Source organism: Montipora capricornis, chromosome 8, assembly GCF_036669925.1.
Source record: "Montipora capricornis isolate CH-2021 chromosome 8, ASM3666992v2, whole genome shotgun sequence".
NCBI classification, from domain to species: domain Eukaryota; kingdom Metazoa; phylum Cnidaria; class Anthozoa; order Scleractinia; family Acroporidae; genus Montipora; species Montipora capricornis.
Genome location: NC_090890.1, coordinates 34,492,337 through 34,514,764, shown reverse-complemented (window position 1 = coordinate 34,514,764; position 22,428 = coordinate 34,492,337). Strand labels below are relative to the sequence as shown.

The window sequence follows — 22,428 nt, the reverse complement described above, 5'->3', positions numbered from 1 at the left end:
GGGGATAAAAATATGCCTATATCTACAGTTTAAATACTAAAATAAGTTAAACAATGCTATGTTTAAGTGGTTTTGAACTACTGGTAGAGGAAATATATGTTTAGTTTCGGGATGATTGTGGATGGTAGGTGAAGGTGAATGGAATTCTGTTAGTTTCTTCATTCTGTGACGTTTGTAGTGTGGTTTCTCGATTGATTTCTTGGGCACAATGTTTGCCTGTGGTGACAGTGGAGTCAGGGCGGCCACATTTTTTGAAAAACTGGCACATTTCCTCGCACTTGCTGGTAGGCTTCCTGGTCCTGATTCAGAAACAGTGTTTCCCATGTACTTGACTTCACTAACTTTGTATTGCAGCTTTGCAGAGTTGAACTTAACATTTGCTTGTCGAGCTCTTTCCAGAAGTTTAAGCATAGTTTCATCATGTTCCTTCTCATCTGTAGCTCCAACAGTGATGTCACCAAATATGACCTCCACACCATCAATATCTCCAAACCGGGCTTCATTCTTCTTTTGGAACACCTCTGGTGCTGAACGTGTGCCGAATGGCATACGCTTAAACCGATAGCGGCCAAAGGGGGTATTGAACGTACAGAGGTGGGAATTTCTTCATCTAAGCGCACCTGCCAGAAACCATCTTTTTCATCTACAATGGAGAAAACTTTCTTGCCACTGAGGTGACTTGCAATGTCCTCTGCTGTGGGTATCCTGTGATGCTCTCTCCGAATAGCCTTGTTAAGATCTCTTGGATCCAAGCACAGTCTCAAAGAACCATCACGCTTTTCAACAATGACTAAGCTGTTAACCCATGGGGTGGGGCTGTCAACTTTCTGGACAACATCTTTCTCCTCCAACTCTTGAAGTTTCGCTTTAAGTTTCTCAAGTGCGGGTGAATGACGGGCTGAACTGAGTCATCCAGCTCAATGTGGTACTCGCCTTTCATGCAGCCTAACCCACTGAACACATCAGCAAACGTATCAACAATTTCTTTTTTTGTGCGAGGGGTTACGGTTAGTACCTAACCTAACCTAACCCTGGGCAACACTTTCTACTCTTTTCACCAGATTTAATTTTGAACACGCCGAGAGTCCCAAAATTGGTGGTGAATTAACAGCAGCAACGAAAAATGGAAGGCTTTCCTTTAATCCTTGAGCTTCAGAAGCCAGGGTGATCTTCCCTTCGGGTTTTACCTTGAAATCTCCATACGAGGAAAGAACAACACTGGTATCCATTAAAGGAGACTTGTGCTGGAGTTCGGAGTAAACACTGAGTGGCAAAACATTCGCTTCGGCGCCAGTATCCAGCTTGAATTTAACAGAAGATCCGCCAACAGTTACGGTGGAGAACCATGCTAAATCATTAGTCACACCGGTGACTGTTCCGATAAAGAATTCTTCGGTTGGACTTCGCACTGTCGACCAATGGCGCCGTCTAGGCTCGGAGTCAAAGTGTGTACTCGAGAATTCTTTTGTGGGCACATGTTAGCGTAGTGATGTTTCCCTTTGCAAATGTGACAGTGTCTTCCAAACGCTGGACACGATCGCGGGTAGTGCTTTGTTCCACAATTCTTGCAGTTAAATTGCTGCAGCTGGCGCGATGTTTTGCTAGTAGCGAGCGCTGGCTTGGTTGGTTTGTTTCTTGGTTTTATCGCGTGAACGGGTACCTTCTCCAATGTCTGGAGTTCCTTTAGTTGTTTAGCGCTAGCTTCTGCCGCTCTGCAAAGACTCGCCGCTTTCTGAAGGGTAAGATCAGACGATTCACGATGCAATCTCTCTTTAAGACGAGTGACACTTACACCAAATACAATTCGATCTCGAATCAGGCTATCTTGCTGGTCGCCAAATTCACATGACTTCGCACGAGTCTTCAATTCGGTGACAAACTGATCGATAGATTCGCTGTCTTTTTGTTTACATTCCCAAAACTTGTATCTTTCGAACACAGTGTTCTTTCTCGGATTGAAATAATCTTCAAACTTTTTCTTTAGGTGAGCAATCTTGTTAGGATCTTCACCAGTTGCGAATAGGAACGTATTGTATATTTCGAGCGCTTCTTCGCCGACTGTGAGCAGCAGAATGGCGCACTGCACCTTTTCATTTTCTTCGATCTTTCCCGACGCCGTCAAGTAAAGGTCAAAGCGTTGGACCCATCTCCTCCAATTCTCGGAAAGATTTCCTTCAAGCACTAGAGCTCCTGGAGGCTTGAAAACTTACATGTTTTATTCTGACACCATATAATGTTCACTCGCACACAAGCGACATGTTAACAACAACAAGGTTTATTGCATAAGCCTAAGTTCTTACAAGCGCGAGGAGGCTATGATAATGTATTCTAATTATGCAATTAATCATGACAAACATGAGCTACTACTTTACACCTCTTGCACTAGAAACAGCACTTCCTTTGCCAACTGGTAAAGCTCTGGATTGCCTGGATGAATGCCACTCCTGTTGTAGGCATTTTTTATTATACGTTAGCATGATTTTTCTTCGCTCCTGATATTGAACAAGGGAATTAATACATGCATGACGTTTTTGTTTGAAAGGTAAAACTGCCATTAATTTCTCATCAATTTTAACTACAAAGTGAAACAAAAGCAAACGCCATGTAACTTGTTCTGCAAAAACAAACCGAAAAGAGGCAAGCCGCATGTTTTTAGGTGGAATATTGCACAAATTCTTACCTTTTTGGACTCCATTTTAACCCTGCCTTCAGGCACTCCCGCCATTTTTTGACCATTTGACCTTTTCTCTCTCAGTCCTTCTCCGCTGAAAATGTCAAAAAGCCCAACCATGGAGGGAGACCTGGGTCAATCAAAGCAGAGTAGCCCCTGTCACGGGCAAGGCTTTGATGTCAATAGCCCGTGTGTGCCTGCCCTCCACCCACTGGGGCAAAACATTGATAGGCGCCTTAGTCACAAAAGTGAATTCTACAGGCACAATTTCCGTCCATGATAAAGTGACAATAATTATTGCTTAAATTGTCCAGTTAAGTGCGAGGATTACTTCTATCTTCTGTCCGTCTATAACCCGCACTTCAAAATCAAACATTTCTTTCAGTCTCCCCTTTGCTTTCAAAAGAGTGGCATAAAACGTTCTCTGCATGAGTCGCACGAAAAAGACAATGTATATGAGGAATAGAACAATGTATAGCAGACAGTGCTTGGAAACAAAAATGGATCCATCTAGATACAGTGATATAAGAAAAATTCAAGCTAAAGTAAACACTGCTTTCCCTCCCCTTCTTTAAGTGAAAAGGATTAGTACATTGCACTGTCAGAGATTCCCAACAATGAAAAGAGGTGGATGATCCTATCGCCCTGAGATGGTGTTGGCTGACTTCAACCTCCCCACTGATTTAAGCCTGCATGTACTGTAGTACTGTAATACTCTTTGAGTTATACCTGGTATTGTTATTTTTTCGCGAAACAATTTTCTTCTTCTTCTTTCTTTTTTTTAATTTAAACATATTAACCATTGTTTGCCCCAAAAGCACCTTGGCTTATCAAGGGGACTCACAATAATACAGTAATCAGGCTTACACTCATTTTACCCACACCATTAATTAAAAAAAGGAACTGTTTACATAGACACCAGAGCTATGAGGAGCCCAAGGGAATGGTCATACGAGCAACACATGTGTAAGACTTGGGGTTTGCAAATTGTAAAAAGTTCTACATGACTCCAGCCTTGGGATCTGTCAAGTTACAGGTCAGATAAGAACTTCCTGACTAAGAAATAGAAAGAAGTTCTGAGGAATAAGAAGACTCCTTAGTAATGGTGGCAGGCAGGCCTCCAACTACTTGTCAAATGAACCTAAACAAAATTTCTGCATGTAAACCAAAGAAAAACAAAACGGTTTTCAAAAAGGAAAGTGAGTTTCATCTCGTTACTCCTATGTCTCAAAGACCTCCATAATTATTGTCTTTGCCCCCATCACTCACTCTCTTCCCATCTGACTCCTCTTCCATAAAGTAAGTGTCAATTAATTCATTTGCATACTGAGACACTGTTCCATTACAACTGTACTCTAATGCCTCCAGACAGGCCACTCCCTTGGCAATCTCAATCATTTCTTTGGAAGCTGGAACATTTCTTAGAGCCATCTCAACAAACTGAAGACCAGTGACAATTGTGTCTTTGTCAGGTGACTTGAGAATGTTGACAAATGCATCCATGACACATAACTCTAAAACAGTACTTAGATAACTTGGTCCTTGGTAGGAAACATTGCACACACAAATGGCGGCCTGTTGCAAGAAATAAAATTAAGTGATAATTAAGTCGCTGGTCAATAATTTGTCCAATTTTCAATACAATACAATACTTTTCAAAAAGGGGTCCAGAGGACCCCCAAATTTGAAAACCTGGATACATCTCTGCCGCATAATCATAAACCGGGGCAAAAATACCTTTGAATTTGTAGGCACTGTCCCTAAATCAACATTAATATATTTTATGTTGTAGATACCAGGAGTGCTCAGGCACATTTCAATGCCAAGACTCCTACCGTTTGTGTGCCCTTACTCTTACCCTTCTGCTCTCTTTTCTTGCACATGTGAACCTAAAACAGAAAATATACACGCTCACAGTTAAGTATATTGATAAATAGACAAATTTTGCGGTTGAAAATTAGTGATAATTAATTTACATAAGAACATTATAATGGTCACTCGCACACAAGCGACATGTTAACAACAACAAGGTTTATTGCATAAGCCTAAGTTCTTACAAGCACGTGGAGGCTATGATAATGTATTCTAATTATGCAATTAATCATGACACCTCCCTTTTTTAAAAACAAGATAAACCTGGAATGAATGATCAACCAATCATTAAGCACGAATCAGTAAATGAACTTTGCTAGAATGTTTGCATTGTTTACTGTAAAAGAACAGTTCAGTTCATAACATAGTCCTTGTATCTTGCTGGCAATCTCATAATACGGCCACTGGAGGTACACTTTGCTTGTGTTGGCAGAGGGCTGCTTTCATTGGCAGCAGGCAGGACCGATTTAGCATTACTAACGGGAACTGCGGGTGTGGCAGAGACAGGCGGTATTACCGCTTCATCTAGGGGTGGTCCCGTACTCACTACTGGGGGCTCATTTGTCAGGAACAAATGTCGACGATTGCGACGGTAGGCAGTGCCGTCAGGTGTTGAGACTACATAGGATCTAGGAGCTGCATGCTGGGCAGTAACAGTTGCTGGCTCCCAGGTCTTTCCCATTCGTATACGCACTGTTGCATGTGGCTTGATTTCAGGTAACCGCTTTACACTGTGATCGTAGTACATCTTCTGCTTATCCCTACGCTCCTTGAGCTTGTCATAGGCATTGTGAACCACTTGAGGCTTCAAGAGGGATACAGTAGAAGGCAACTTGGACTTCAACATGCGACTCATCAGCAATTGTGCAGGGGAATCCTTTAGTCCTGAGACTGGAGTGTTCGTGTACTCCAGGAGAGCTATGTACGGGTCATTTTCATCTTCAAATGCTTTCCTAAGCAGCTTCTTGATGGTTTGTATCGCTCTTTCACTCATCCCATTTGACTGTGGGTATCTGGGACTCGAGGTGGTGACTTCAAATCCCCAATCCTTTGCAAAATGATGGAATTCCTTGCTTGAAAAATGCATGTTATCGGCAGTAACTTCATCTGGAATTGCATGCCGGGTATACATAGATTTCATACCAGTTATATCAGAACCAGCTGTCTTGTCTCTGAGGAGACAAAGTTCAGGGTACTTAGGATAATAATCAACAACAAGTAAATACGACTTAGAGTTCAGTTCAAATATGTCTGCACCTACAATTGTAGCTTCTGCCATGGCCTCTGAGGGACCTCATGGGGTAATAAGGGCTCCTTTTGATTCTCTCTTTGGTACTCAAGAAACATACAGAGCACTTGGAGATCATCCTTTCAATTGCAGTAGACATACCTGGCCAATAAACGACAGCTCTAGCCCTTGACATGCATTTCTCCATACCAAGGTGACTCTCATGTATGCAGTTTAGAACATCCTGTCTCATCTCTTGAGGGATTATGAGCTTCTCACCAAGGAATAACAGACCTTCAGCTTCATGAATTTCAGCTCGCAAATTCCTGTAGTAGGCAACGGATGCAGGTAATTTGCTTTTGTGGGATGGCCAACCATTCCTTACAACTTTACTTAACATCTGAAGGATTTCATCTTGGGCTGTTGCTGCTTTCCTTTGGGCAAGCTTCTCTTTAGTCATAGGAAGACGTTCCACGAGGCTGTGAACGATTACTTCCATGTCATCACTTAATTCTTGCTACGAGGGTGGTTCATCCAAGTAAGCTCTTGATAGTGTATCTGCAACATACATGTACTTGCCGGGGACATAGGTGATGTTAACTTCGTACTTCTGCAGTCTGAGAAGCAGACATTGGAGCCTTGGGGATACTTTGGTCAGCGGCTTCGTGTTAACAGACACTAAAGGCTTATGGTCTGACTCCACATCCACTGGCCGCTCATAAACATAATGGTTAAATCTCTCGCAGCCAAATACGACTGCAAGAAGTTCTTTCTCTATTTGAGCGTAATACTCCTCCGCTTGGGTGAGGGAACGAGAAGCATAAGCGATTGGGTGTCCACCTTGGAGGACACATGCCCCAAGACCAGACTTACAGGCATCCACTTGCAATTTGACTGGCTTAGTGGGGTCATAGAATTTCAGAACAGGCTGACTAGAGAGGATTTGCTTCAGACGCTCCACTGCTTGAGTATGCTCATACGACCAGATCCACATAACATCTTTGTTTAGCAGATTTCGCAAGGGTGCAGTAATTTCTGACTGATTAGGAATAAACTGGGAGAAATAATTCACCATCCCTAAGAACCTCTGCAACTCTTCTTTGCTCTGAGGCAAGGGCAACAGTGTGATAGCACGCACTTTCTCAAAATCAGGTTTCAGTCCTGATTCAGAAACAAAGTTTCCCATGTACTTGACTTCACTAATTTTCTATTGCAGCTTTGCAGAGTTGAACTTAACATTTGCTTGTCGAGCTCTTTCAAGAAGCTTAAGCATAGTTTCATCATGTTGAAACAAAAGCAAACGCCATATAACTTGTTCTTCAAAAACAAACCGAACAGAGGCAAGCCGCATGTTTTTAGGTGGAATATTGCACAAATTCTTACCTTTTTGGACTCCATTTTAACCCTGCCTTCAGGCAATCCCGCCATTTTTTAACCATTTGACCTTTTCTCTCTCAGTCCTTCTCCGCTGAAAATGTCAAAAAGCCCAACCATGGAGGGAGACCTGGGTCAATCAAAGCTGAGTAGCCCCTGTCACGGGCAAGGCTTTGATGTCAATAGCCCGTGTGTGCCTGCCCTCCACCCACTGGGGCAAAACATTGATAGGCGCCTTAGTCACAAAAGTGAATTACACAGGCACAATTTCCATCCATGATAAAGTGACAATAATTATTGCTTAAATTGTCCAGTTAAGTGCGAGGATTACTTCTATCTTCTGTCCGTCTATAACCCGCACTTCAATTTCATTCAGTCTCTCCTTTGCTTTCAAAAGAGTGGCATAAAACGTTCTCTGCATGAGTCGCAGGAAAAAGACAATGTATATGAGAAATAAAACAATGTATAGCAGACAGTGCTTCCAAACAAAAATGAATCCATCTAGATACAGATATAAGAAAAATTCAAGCTAAAGTAAACACTGCTTTCCCTCCCCTTCTTTAGGTGAAAAGGAAAGTACATTGCACTGTCAGAGGTTCCCAACAATGAAAAGAGGTGGATGATCCTATCGCCCTGAGATGGTGTTGGCTGAGTTCAACCTCCCCACTGATTTAAGCCTGCATGTACTGTAGTCCTGTAATACTCTTTGAGTTATACCTGGTATTATTTTTTCGCGGAACAATTTTCTTCTTCTTTTTTTTTAATTTAAACATATTAACCATTGTTTGCCCCAAACGCACCTTGGCTTATCAAGGGGACTCACAATAATACAGTAATCAGGCTTACACTCAATGAAATTTACATTTTATCCACACCATTAATTAAAAAAAGAACTGTTTACATAGACACCAGAGCTATGAGGAGCCCAAGGGAATGGTCATACGAGCAACACATGTGTAAGACTTGGGGTTTGCAAATTGTAAAAAGTTCTACATGACTCCAGCCTTGGGATCTGTCAAGTTACAGGTCAGATAAGAACTTCCTGACTAAGAAATAGAAAGAAGTTCTGAGGAATAAGAAGACTCCTTAGTAATGGTTGCAAGCAGGCCTCCAACTACTTCTCAAATGAACCTAAACAAAAATTTCTGCATGTAAACCAAAGAAAAACAAAACAGTTTTCAAAAAGGAAAGTGAGTTTCATCTCGTTACTCCTATGTCTCAAAGACGGGCATAATTATTGCCTTCGTCTCCATCACTCACTCTCTCCCCATCTGACTCTTCTTCCATAAAGTAAGTGTCAATTAATTCATTTGCATACTGAGACTCTGTTCCATTACAACTGTACTCTAATGCCTCCAGACAGGCCACTCCCTTGGAATCTCAAACATTTCTTTGGAAGCTGGAACACTTCTTAGAGCCATCTCAACAAACTGAAGACCAGTGACAATTGTGTCTTGGTCAGGTGACTTGAGAATGTTGACAAATGCATCCATGACACATAACTCTAAAACAGTACTTAGCTAACTTGGTGCATTATAGGAAACATTGCACACACAAATAGCGACCTGTTGCAAGAAATAAAATTAAGTGATAATTAAGTCACTGGTCAATAATTTGTCTAGTGTTCAATACAATACAATACAATACTAACTTTATTGACACTCGCTCTACAGGGCTTTTCAGTGACAATATACTAATTACAAATAAATTTTACAACAAATAAATAGATAAGCAAATAAGCTACAATTTAAAAGGCCTTAATTAAAAAGAAAATGCATAAATGTATGTACAGCAGGATAGTTTAGAAATAATATTGTATTTCATTTTATTTTATTTTATTTTATTTTAGCTCTTTCTAGCCTCGCAACAACAAGCAAATTTCAAAGTAATATTTGCTTCAAAATGAAGGCAGTAGGTCTCATTAACATAAATACAAAAGAACGTAACTAGGTGGTTGCCATTTATATGAAAGTGGTCTATGTCCAGTCTTAGATCCAAGACCTGTTTCTTGTCAAGAACACCGAGAAGAAGATGCGTACTAACTACTTTTTCACATCAGTCATCTAACCTAGACTTCGTAACAATGGAGTCACTACTTGGCTGTTATGGGGTGATTGCTGAGCAAGGGAATTCAAAAAAGGATCAAGAATGGTAATGATGCCACTTGAGACAAATACTGGAACACAGTCAGGCTTCGCTGTTAAGTATAAAAGCACCCACGCAACTTCTCCAGCAACATCTACCAGGTGCTTTTCTGGGGTGAGTAAGCTGAGAATAGAAGACACTATTCCTGCATTCAGCATCTCTTCAGCGACAACTTGTTCTCCTCGTGCAAGATTGGATAAGGCAAATGCTGCTGAGTATACTACTGTTGAAACAGGGGACTGAAACAACAAGACAATAAAATAACAAATAACTTCATAATAAGCTGCATAGCTTTTATTATCATTTTGCTAAAATAAAGGCTGTCTGTCTGCCTGTCTGTAGATCGCCCTGCATTTGTTGCTGAAAAAAAATGCGAAGAAAATGAAAAAAAAAGCAGAAAATGAAGAAACCTGTTGGTCTCTTTGTTTGTTTCTTCAAAGTTCAACAACACGCGAACCAATTTGTCCATAGTATAGACTTTGATCATGCGACAATAACTGCAGACAAGGCTTGTAATTTTCACGAGAGACATTTTCTTGAGGCCTGGTATTCGCAAAGACAGCAACGAGGGAAACGAACATAATGACATCCCGGATGTTACAAATCCCTTGTGTGATCACGCATAGCGGTCATTTGTTATGTTTTTGCTGGCGTAGAACGCGCAGAACTGTAAAACGTTAGAAAGCCGTCACGCAGTTGGCCTTTTTAAAAAACCCATGAAGGCCGAAGTTGTGTGGTCGAAACATCTTTGTAGTTTTATTAACATTGTTTCCAATGTTAACAAGAGTCAGTGTCAAGAACAAATTTTATTTTCTGATGTCCATCCCTGACTGCAATTTTAGTATTCAGGGGAACCCAACGTCAACTTTCGGAAAACATCTGTTCGGAATACGATTTGAGATCTAGAATTTTTGGAACATTTGTTGTAGAATTTCTTCCTTGCCTGCCTCTCCTAGGATTTTCGAACATCTGAAAAATGGTAGACTTGCCCATTTTTAACGGATTGTTACCCTAAAAAGGTCACCTAGAATTTTCGGGAGACTTTTTTGTGGCTGAAATTTTCGAAAAGGTAAGTTTGGATCCCTATAATTTTCGGATCTCTAGACTTTCAGCTAGGAAGTCCGAACAGATGAAAAAATGTAGGGGATAAAAATATGCCTATATCTACGTTTAAATACTAAAATAAGTGAAACAATGCTATGTTTAAGTGGTTTTGAACTACTGGAAGAGGAAATATATGTTTAGTATCGGGATGATTGTGGATGGTAGGTGAGGGTGAATGGAATTCTGTTAGTTTCTTCATTCTGTGACGTTTGTAGTGTGGTTTCTCGATTGATTTCTTGGGCACAATGTTTGCCTGTGGTGACAGTGGAGTCAGGGCGGCCACATTTTTTGAAAAACTGGCACATTTCCTCGCACTTGCTGGTAGGCTTCCTGGTCCTGATTCAGAAACAGTGTTTCCCATGTACTTGACTTCACTAACTTTGTATTGCAGCTTTGCAGAGTTGAACTTAACATTTGCTTGTCGAGCTCTTTCCAGAAGTTTAAGCATAGTTTCATCGTGTTCCTTCTCATCTGTAGCTCCAACAGTGATGTCATCAAATATGACCTCCACACCATCAATATCTCCAAACCGGGCTTCATTCTTCTTTTGGAACACCTCTGGTGCTGAACGTGTGCCGAATGGCATACGCTTAAACCGATAGCGGCCAAAGGGGGTATTGTACGTACAGAGGTGGGAATTTCTTCATCTAAGCGCACCTGCCAGAAACCATCTTTTTCATCTACAATGGAGAAAACTTTCTTGCCACTGAGGTGACTTGCAATGTCCTCTGCTGTGGGTATCCTGTGATGCTCTCTCCGAATAGCCTTGTTAAGATCTCTTGGATCCAAGAACAGTCTCAAAGAACCATCACGCTTTTCAACAATGACTAAGCTGTTAACCCAAGGGGTGGGGCTGTCAACTTTCTGGACAACATCTTTCTCCTCCAACTCTTGAAGTTTCGCTTTAAGTTTATCAAGTGCGGGTGAATGACGGGCTGAACTGAGTCATCCAGCTCAATGTGGTACTCGCCTTTCATGCAGCCTAACCCACTGAACACATCAGCAAACGTATCAACAATTTCTTTTTTGGGCGATGGGTCTGGGCAACACTTTCTACTCTTTTCACCAGATTTAATTTTGAACACGCCGAGAGTCCCAAAATGGTGGTGAATTAACAGCAGCAACGAAAAATGGAAGGCTTTCCTTTAATCCTTGAGCTTCAGAAGCCAGGGTGATCTTCCCTTCGGGTTTTACCTTGAAATCTCCATACGAGGAAAGAACAACACTGGTATCCATTAAAGGAGACTTGTGCTGGAGTTCGGAGTAAACACTGAGTGTCAAAACATTCGCTTTGGCGCCAGTATCCAGCTTGAATTTAACAGAAGATCCGCCAACAGTTACGGTGGAGAACCAAGCTAAATCATTAGTCACACCGGTGACTGTTCCGATAAAGAATTCTTCGGTTGGACTTCGCACTGTCGACCAATGGCGCCGTCTAGGCTCGGAGTCACAGTGTGTACTCGAGAATTCTTTTGTGGGCACATGTTAGCGTAGTGATGTTTCCCTTTGCAAATGTGACAGTGTCTTCCAAACGCTGGACACGATCGCGGGTAGTGCTTTGTTCCACAATTCTTGCAGTTAAATTGCTGCAGCTGGCGCGATGTTTTGCTAGTAGCGAGCGCTGGCTTAGTTGGTTTGTTTCTTGGTTTTATCGCGTGAACGGGTACCTTCTCCAATGTCTGGAGTTCCTTTAGTTGTTTAGCGCTAGCTTCTGCCGCTCTGCAAAGACCCGCCGCTTTCTGAAGGGTAAGATCAGACGATTCACGATGCAATCTCTCTTTAAGACGAGTGACACTTACACCAAATACAATTCGATCTCGAATCAGGCTATCTTGCTGGTCACCAAATTCACATGACTTCGCACGAGTCTTCAATTCGGTGACAAACTGATCGATAGATTCGCTGTCTTTTTGTTTACATTCCCAAAACTTGTATCTTTCGAACACAGTGTTCTTTCTCGGATTGAAATAATCTTCAAACTTTTTCTTTAGGTGAGCAATCTTGTTAGGATCTTCACCAGTTGCGAATAGGAACGTATTGTATATTTCGAGCGCTTCTTCACCGACTGTGAGCAGCAGAATGGCGCACTGCACCTTTTCATTTTCTTCGATCTTTCCCGACGCCGTCAAGTAAAGGTCAAAGCGTTGGACCCATCTCCTCCAATTCTCGGAAAGATTTCCTTCAAGCACTAGAGCTCCTGGAGGCTTGAAAACTTCCATGTTTTATTCTGACACCATATAATGTTCACTCGCACACAAGCGACATGTTAAGAACAACAAGGTTTATTGCATAAGCCTAAGTTCTTACAAGCACGAGGAGGCTATGATAATGTATTCTAATTATGCAATTAATCATGACAAACATGAGCTACTACTTTACACCTCTTGCACTAGAAACAGCACTTCCTTTGCCAACTGGTAAAGCTCTGGATTGCCTGGATGAATGCCACTCCTGTTGTAGGCATTTTTTATTATAGGTTAGCATGATTTCTCTTCGCTCCTAATATTGAACAAGGGAATTAATACATGCGTGAGGTTTTTGTTTGTAAGGTAAAACTTCCATTAATTTCTCATAAATTTTAACTACAAAGTGAAACAAAAGCAAACGCCATGTAACTTGTTCTGCAAAAACAAACCGAAAAGAGGCAAGCCGCATGTTTTTAGGTGGAATATTGCACAAATTCTTACCTTTTTGGACTCCATTTTAACCCTGCCTTCAGGCAATCCCGCCATTTTTTGACCATTTGACCTTCTCTCTCTCAGTCCTTCTCCGCTGAAAATGTCAAAAAGCCCAACCATGGAAGGAGACCTGGGTCAATCAAAGCTGAGTAGCCTCTGTCACGGGCAAGGCTTTGATGTCAATAGCCCGTGTGTGCCTGCCCTCCACCCACTGGGGCAAAACATTGATAGGCGCCTCAGTCACAAAAGTGAATTATACAGGCACAATTTCCATCCATGAAAAAGTGACAGTAATTATTGCTTAAATTGTCCAGTTAAGTGCGAGGATTACTTCTATCTTCTGTCCGTCTATAACCCGCACTTCAAAAAACAAACATTTCTTTCAGTCTCTCCTTTGCTTTCAAAAGAGTAGCATAAAACGTTCTCTGCATGAGTCGCACGAAAAAGACAATGTATATGAGAAATAAAACAATGTATAGCAGACAATGCTTGTAAACAAAAATGAATCCATCTAGATACAGTGATATAAGAAAAATTCAAGCTAAAGTAAACACTGCTTTCCCTCCCCTTCTTTAAGTGAAAAGGAAAGTGCATTGCACTGTCAGAGATTCCCAACAATGAAAAGAGGTGGATGATCCTATCGCTCTGAGATGGTGTTGGCTGAGTTCAACCAATCAGCCCAAGGGAATGGTCATACGAGCAACACATGTGTAAGACACGAGGTTTGCAAATTGTAAAAAGTTCTACATGACTCCAGCCTTGGGATCTGTCAAGTTACAGGTCAGATAAGAACTTCCTGACTAAGAAATAGAAAGAAGTTCTGAGGAATAAGGGACTCCTTAGTAATGGTTGCAAGCAGGCCTCCAACTACTTCTCAAATGAACCTAAACAAAAATTTCTGCATGTAAACCAAAGAAAAACAAAACGGTTTTCAAAAAGGAAAGTGAGTTTCATCTCGTTACTCCTATGTCTCAAAGACGGGCATAATTATTGCCTTCGTCTCCATCACTCACTCTCTCCCCATCTGACTCTTCTTGAATAAAGTAAGTGTCAATTAATTCATTTGCATACTGAGACACTGTTCCATTACAACTGTACTCTAATGCCTCCAGACAGGCCACTCCCTTGGCAATCTCAAACATTTCTTTGGAAGCTGGAACACTTCTTAGAGCCATCTCAACAAACGGAAGACCAGTGACAATTGTGTCTTGGTCAGGTGACATGAGAATGTTGACAAATGCATCCATGACACATAACTCTAAAACAGTACTTAGATAACTTGGTGCATGGTAGGAAACATTGCACACACAAATAGCGACCTGTTGCAAGAAATAAAATTAAGTGATAATTAAGTCACTGGTCAATAATTTGTCCAGCGTTCAATATAATACAATACTAACTTTATTGACACTCGCCCTACAGGGCTTTTCAGTGACAATATATTAATCACAAATAGATTTACAACAAATAAATAGATAAGCAAATAAGCTACAATTTAAAAGGCCTTAATTAAAAAGAAAATGCATAAATGTATGTACGGCAGGATAGTTTAGAAATAATATTGTATTTCATTTTATTTTATTTTATTTTATTTTAGCTCTTTCTAGCCTCGCAACAACAAGCAAATTTCAAAGTAATATTTGCTTCAAAATGAAGGCAGTAGGTCTCATTAACATAAATACAAAAGAATGTAACTAGGTGGTTGCCATTTATATGAAAGTGGTCTATGTCTAGTCTTAGACCCAAGACCTGTTTCTTGTCAAGAACACTGAGAAGAAGATGAGTACTAACTACTTTTTCACATCAGTCATCTAACCTAGACTTCGTAACAATGGAGTCACTACTTGGCTGTTATGGGGTGATTGCTGAGCAAGGGAATTCAAAAAAGGATCAAGAATGGTAATGATGCCACTTGAGACAAATACTGGAACACAGTCAGGCTTCGCTGTGAAGTATGAAAGCACCCAAGCAACTTCTCCAGCAACATCTACCAGGTGTTTTTCTGGGGTGAGTAAGCTGAGAATAGAAGACACTATTCCGGCATTCAGCATATCCTCAGCAACAACTTGTTTTCCTCGTGCAAGATTGGATAAAAGCAAATGCTGCTGACTATACTACTGTTGAAACAGGGGACTGAAACAACAAGACAATAAAATAACAAATAACTTCACTTTAGAATAAGCTGCATAGCTTTTATTGTCATCGTGCTAAAATAAAGGCTGTCTGTCTGCCTGTCTGTAGATCGCCCTGCATTTGTTGCTGAAAAAAAATGCAAAAAAATGAAAAAAAAAAGCAGAAAATGAAGAAACCTGTTGGTTTCTTTGTTTCTTTCTTCAAAGTTCAACAACACGCGAACCAATTTGTCCATAGTATAGACTTTGATCATGCGACAATAACTGCAGACAAGGCTTGCAATTTTCACGAGAGACATTTTCTTGAGGCCTGGTATTCGCAAAGACAGCAACGAGGGAAATGAACATGATGACATGCCGGATGTTACAAATCCCTTGTGTGATCACGCATAGCGGTCATTTGTTATGTTTTTGCTGGCGTAGAACGCGCAGAACTGTAAAACGTTAGAAAGCCGTCACGCAGTTGGCCTTTTTAAAAAACCCATGAAGGCCGAAGTTGTGTGGTCGAAACATCTTTGTAGTTTTATTAACATTGTTTCCAATGTTAACAAGAGTCAGTGTCAAGAACAAATTTTATTTTCTGATGTCCATCCCTGACTGCAATTTTAGTATTCAGGGGCACCCAACGTCAACTTTCGGAAAACATCTGTTCGGAATACGATTTGAGATCTAGAATTTTCGGAACATTTGTTGTAGAATTTCTTCCTTGCCTGCCTCTCCTAGGATTTTCGAACATCTGAAAAATGGTAGACTTGCCCATTTTTAACGGATTGTTACCCTAAAAAGGTCACCTAGAATTTTCGGGAGACTTTTTTGTGGCTGAAATTTTCGAAAAGGTAAGTTTGGATCCCTATAATTTTCGGATCTCTAGACTTTCAGCTAGGAAGTCCGAACAGATGAAAAAATGTAGGGGATAAAAATATGCCTATATCTACGGTTTAAATACTAAAATAAGTGAAACAATGCTATGTTTAAGTGGTTTTGAACTACTGGAAGAGGAAATATATGTTTAGTCTCGGGATGATTGTGGATGGTAGGTGAGGGTGAATGGAATTCTGTTAGTTTCTTCATTCTGTGACGTTTGTAGTGTGGTTTCTCGATTGATTTCTTGGGCACAATGTTTGCCTGTGGTGACAGTGGAGTCAGGGCGGCCACATTTTTTGAAAAACTGGCACATTTCCTCGCACTTGCTGGTAGGCTTCCTGGTCCTGATTCAGAAACAGTGTTTCCCATGTACTTGACTTCACTAACTTTGTATTGCAGCTTTGCAGAGTTGAACTTAACATTTGCTTGTCGAGCTCTTTCCAGAAGTTTAAGCATAGTTTCATCGTGTTCCTTCTCATCTGTAGCTCCAACAGTGATGTCATCAAATATGACCTCCACACCATCAATATCTCCAAACCGGGCTTCATTCTTCTTTTGGAACACCTCTGGTGCTGAACGTGTGCCGAATGGCATACGCTTAAACCGATAGCGGCCAAAGGGGGTATTGTACGTACAGAGGTGGGAATTTCTTCATCTAAGCGCACCTGCCAGAAACCATCTTTTTCATCTACAATGGAGAAAACTTTCTTGCCACTGAGGTGACTTGCAATGTCCTCTGCTGTGGGTATCCTGTGATGCTCTCTCCGAATAGCCTTGTTAAGATCTCTTGGATCCAAGAACAGTCTCAAAGAACCATCACGCTTTTCAACAATGACTAAGCTGTTAACCCAAGGGGTGGGGCTGTCAACTTTCTGGACAACATCTTTCTCCTCCAACTCTTGAAGTTTCGCTTTAAGTTTATCAAGTGCGGGTGAATGACGGGCTGAACTGAGTCATCCAGCTCAATGTGGTACTCGCCTTTCATGCAGCCTAACCCACTGAACACATCAGCAAACTTATCAACAATTTTTTTTTTGTGCGAGGGGCCTGGGCAACACTTTCTACTCTTTTCACCAGATTTAATTTTGAACACGCCGAGAGTCCCAAAAATGGTGGTGAATTAACAGCAGCAACGAAAAATGGAAGGCTTTCCTTTAATCCTTGAGCTTCAGAAGCCAGGGTGATCTTCCCTTCGGGTTTTACCTTGAAATCTCCATACGAGGAAAGAACAACACTGGTATCCATTAAAGGAGACTTGTGCTGGAGTTCGGAGTAAACACTGAGTGTCAAAACATTCGCTTTGGCGCCAGTATCCAGCTTGAATTTAACAGAAGATCCGCCGACAGTTACGGTGGAGAACCAAGCTAAATCATTAGTCACACCGGTGACTGTTCCGATAAAGAATTCTTCGGTTGGACTTCGCACTGTCGACCAATGGCGCCGTCTAGGCTCGGAGTCACAGTGTGTACTCGAGAATTCTTTTGTGGGCACATGTTAGCGTAGTGATGTTTCCCTTTGCAAATGTGACAGTGTCTTCCAAACGCTGGACACGATCGCGGGTAGTGCTTTGTTCCACAATTCTTGCAGTTAAATTGCTGCAGCTGGCGCGATGTTTTGCTAGTAGCGAGCGCTGGCTTAGTTGGTTTGTTTCTTGGTTTTATCGCGTGAACGGGTACCTTCTCCAATGTCTGGAGTTCCTTTAGTTGTTTAGCGCTAGCTTCTGCCGCTCTGCAAAGACCCGCCGCTTTCTGAAGGGTAAGATCAGACGATTCACGATGCAATCTCTCTTTAAGACGAGTGACACTTACACCAAATACAATTCGATCTCGAATCAGGCTATCTTGCTGGTCACCAAATTCACATGACTTCGCACGAGTCTTCAATTCGGTGACAAACTGATCGATAGATTCGCTGTCTTTTTGTTTACATTCCCAAAACTTGTATCTTTCGAACACAGTGTTCTTTCTCGGATTGAAATAATCTTCAAACTTTTTCTTTAGGTGAGCAATCTTGTTAGGATCTTCACCAGTTGCGAATAGGAACGTATTGTATATTTCGAGCGCTTCTTCACCGACTGTGAGCAGCAGAATGGCGCACTGCACCTTTTCATTTTCTTCGATCTTTCCCGACGCCGTCAAGTAAAGGTCAAAGCGTTGGACCCATCTCCTCCAATTCTCGGAAAGATTTCCTTCAAGCACTAGAGCTCCTGGAGGCTTGAAAACTTCCATGTTTTATTCTGACACCATATAATGTTCACTCGCACACAAGCGACATGTTAAGAACAACAAGGTTTATTGCATAAGCCTAAGTTCTTACAAGCACGAGGAGGCTATGATAATGTATTCTAATTATGCAATTAATCATGACAAACATGAGCTACTACTTTACACCTCTTGCACTAGAAACAGCACTTCCTTTGCCAACTGGTAAAGCTCTGGATTGCCTGGATGAATGCCACTCCTGTTGTAGGCATTTTTTATTATAGGTTAGCATGATTTCTCTTCGCTCCTAATATTGAACAAGGGAATTAATACATGCGTGAGGTTTTTGTTTGTAAGGTAAAACTTCCATTAATTTCTCATAAATTTTAACTACAAAGTGAAACAAAAGCAAACGCCATGTAACTTGTTCTGCAAAAACAAACCGAAAAGAGGCAAGCCGCATGTTTTTAGGTGGAATATTGCACAAATTCTTACCTTTTTGGACTCCATTTTAACCCTGCCTTCAGGCAATCCCGCCATTTTTTGACCATTTGACCTTCTCTCTCTCAGTCCTTCTCCGCTGAAAATGTCAAAAAGCCCAACCATGGAAGGAGACCTGGGTCAATCAAAGCTGAGTAGCCTCTGTCACGGGCAAGGCTTTGATGTCAATAGCCCGTGTGTGCCTGCCCTCCACCCACTGGGGCAAAACATTGATAGGCGCCTCAGTCACAAAAGTGAATTATACAGGCACAATTTCCATCCATGAAAAAGTGACAGTAATTATTGCTTAAATTGTCCAGTTAAGTGCGAGGATTACTTCTATCTTCTGTCCGTCTATAACCCGCACTTCAAAAAACAAACATTTCTTTCAGTCTCTCCTTTGCTTTCAAAAGAGTAGCATAAAACGTTCTCTGCATGAGTCGCACGAAAAAGACAATGTATATGAGAAATAAAACAATGTATAGCAGACAATGCTTGTAAACAAAAATGAATCCATCTAGATACAGTGATATAAGAAAAATTCAAGCTAAAGTAAACACTGCTTTCCCTCCCCTTCTTTAAGTGAAAAGGAAAGTGCATTGCACTGTCAGAGATTCCCAACAATGAAAAGAGGTGGATGATCCTATCGCTCTGAGATGGTGTTGGCTGAGTTCAACCAATCAGCCCAAGGGAATGGTCATACGAGCAACACATGTGTAAGACACGAGGTTTGCAAATTGTAAAAAGTTCTACATGACTCCAGCCTTGGGATCTGTCAAGTTACAGGTCAGATAAGAACTTCCTGACTAAGAAATAGAAAGAAGTTCTGAGGAATAAGGGACTCCTTAGTAATGGTTGCAAGCAGGCCTCCAACTACTTCTCAAATGAACCTAAACAAAAATTTCTGCATGTAAACCAAAGAAAAACAAAACGGTTTTCAAAAAGGAAAGTGAGTTTCATCTCGTTACTCCTATGTCTCAAAGACGGGCATAATTATTGCCTTCGTCTCCATCACTCACTCTCTCCCCATCTGACTCTTCTTGAATAAAGTAAGTGTCAATTAATTCATTTGCATACTGAGACACTGTTCCATTACAACTGTACTCTAATGCCTCCAGACAGGCCACTCCCTTGGCAATCTCAAACATTTCTTTGGAAGCTGGAACACTTCTTAGAGCCATCTCAACAAACGGAAGACCAGTGACAATTGTGTCTTGGTCAGGTGACATGAGAATGTTGACAAATGCATCCATGACACATAACTCTAAAACAGTACTTAGATAACTTGGTGCATGGTAGGAAACATTGCACACACAAATAGCGACCTGTTGCAAGAAATAAAATTAAGTGATAATTAAGTCACTGGTCAATAATTTGTCCAGCGTTCAATATAATACAATACTAACTTTATTGACACTCGCCCTACAGGGCTTTTCAGTGACAATATATTAATCACAAATAGATTTACAACAAATAAATAGATAAGCAAATAAGCTACAATTTAAAAGGCCTTAATTAAAAAGAAAATGCATAAATGTATGTACGGCAGGATAGTTTAGAAATAATATTGTATTTCATTTTATTTTATTTTATTTTATTTTAGCTCTTTCTAGCCTCGCAACAACAAGCAAATTTCAAAGTAATATTTGCTTCAAAATGAAGGCAGTAGGTCTCATTAACATAAATACAAAAGAATGTAACTAGGTGGTTGCCATTTATATGAAAGTGGTCTATGTCTAGTCTTAGACCCAAGACCTGTTTCTTGTCAAGAACACTGAGAAGAAGATGAGTACTAACTACTTTTTCACATTAGTCATCTAACCTAGACTTCGTAACAATGGAGTCACTACTTGGCTGTTATGGGGTGATTGCTGAGCAAGGGAATTCAAAAAAGGATCAAGAATGGTAATGATGCCACTTGAGACAAATACTGGAACACAGTCAGGCTTCGCTGTGAAGTATGAAAGCACCCAAGCAACTTCTCCAGCAACATCTACCAGGTGTTTTTCTGGGGTGAGTAAGCTGAGAATAGAAGACACTATTCCGGCATTCAGCATATCCTCAGCAACAACTTGTTTTCCTCGTGCAAGATTGGATAAAAGCAAATGCTGCTGACTATACTACTGTTGAAACAGGGGACTGAAACAACAAGACAATAAAATAACAAATAACTTCACTTTAGAATAAGCTGCATAGCTTTTATTGTCATCGTGCTAAAATAAAGGCTGTCTGTCTGCCTGTCTGTAGATCGCCCTGCATTTGTTGCTGAAAAAAAATGCAAAAAAATGAAAAAAAAAAGCAGAAAATGAAGAAACCTGTTGGTTTCTTTGTTTCTTTCTTCAAAGTTCAACAACACGCGAACCAATTTGTCCATAGTATAGACTTTGATCATGCGACAATAACTGCAGACAAGGCTTGTAATTTTCACGAGAGACATTTTCTTGAGGCCTGGTATTCGCAAAGACAGCAACGAGGGAAATGAACATGATGACATGCCGGATGTTACAAATCCCTTGTGTGATCACGCATAGCGGTCATTTGTTATGTTTTTGCTGGCGTAGAACGCGCAGAACTGTAAAACGTTAGAAAGCCGTCACGCAGTTGGCCTTTTTAAAAAACCCATGAAGGCCGAAGTTGTGTGGTCGAAACATCTTTGTAGTTTTATTAACATTGTTTCCAATGTTAACAAGAGTCAGTGTCAAGAACAAATTTTATTTTCTGATGTCCATCCCTGACTGCAATTTTAGTATTCAGGGGCACCCAACGTCAATTTTCGGAAAACAGAATTGCCCATTTTTAACGGATTGTTACCCTAAAAGGTCACCTAGAATTTTCCGGAGACTTTTTTGTGGCTGAAACTTTCGAAAAGGTAAGTTTGGATCCCTATAATTTTCGGATCTCTAGACTTTCAGCTAGGAATTCCGAACAGATGAAAAAATTTTAGGGGATAAAAATATGCCTATATCTACAGTTTAAATACTAAAATACGTTAAACAATGGTATGTTTAAGTGGTTTTGAACTAGTGGTATAGAAAATATATGTTTAGTTTCGGGATGATTGTGGAGAAATTTGAAGTTTTTGAGAATGACATTTTTTACTGCAAGGTTTTGTGGACGGTAGGTGAGGGTGAATGGAATTCTGTTGGTTTCTTCATTGTGTGACGTTTGTAGTGTGGTTTCTCGATTGATTTCTTGGGCACAATGTTTACCTGTGGTGACAGCGGAGTCAGGGTGGCCACATTTTTTGAAGAACTGGCACATTTCCTCGCACTTGCTGGTAAAGTCAGAGTCATTACCACAGAGGCACCTTAGTCTAAGAAATTGAGAGCCGGGATGGCATCTTTTATGTATTGTAGATGCGAGGATGAATGTAGCAAGCAGATAAATTACGGTAATCCGTTGGTTTCTAGTGTATGCTTGTAGATAAGCCATTGCCGTGGACAGAAAGTTTAATGTCCAGGAGGAAGAGCAAAAAAGAATGTAACTAGGTGGTCGCCATTTACATGAAAGTGGTCTATGTCCAGTTTTAGACCCAAGACCTGTTTCTTGTCAAGAACACTGAGAAGAACATGCGTACTAACAGTCATCTAACCTAGACTTCGTAACAATGGAGTCACTACTTGGCTGTTATGGGGTGATTCCTAAGCAAGGGAATTCAAAAAGGAACAAGAATGGTAAT

At 40.8% G+C, this 22,428-nt stretch overlaps 3 protein-coding genes across 3 annotated transcripts; all 3 read right to left on the bottom strand.

Annotated features, from left to right (window-relative positions):
• Positions 1 to 11,761: 11,761 nt before the first annotated feature.
• Positions 11,762 to 12,613, bottom strand: LOC138013964 (uncharacterized). The gene has a single exon (XM_068860994.1). The coding sequence runs from the start codon at positions 12,611 to 12,613 to the stop codon at positions 11,762 to 11,764; it is 852 nt and encodes a 283-aa protein (XP_068717095.1).
• Positions 12,614 to 17,444: 4,831 nt separating this feature from the next.
• Positions 17,445 to 18,296, bottom strand: LOC138013963 (uncharacterized). The gene has a single exon (XM_068860993.1). The coding sequence runs from the start codon at positions 18,294 to 18,296 to the stop codon at positions 17,445 to 17,447; it is 852 nt and encodes a 283-aa protein (XP_068717094.1).
• Positions 18,297 to 19,726: 1,430 nt separating this feature from the next.
• On the bottom strand, positions 19,727 to 20,806 carry LOC138013961 (uncharacterized). Its single transcript, XM_068860992.1, has 2 exons — positions 20,600 to 20,806; positions 19,727 to 20,074 (listed from the first exon to the last, which is right to left on the bottom strand). Exons 1-2 carry the CDS (start codon positions 20,804 to 20,806, stop codon positions 19,727 to 19,729), a joined length of 555 nt encoding a protein of 184 aa, XP_068717093.1.
• Between the last annotated feature and the right edge of the window lie 1,622 nt (positions 20,807 to 22,428).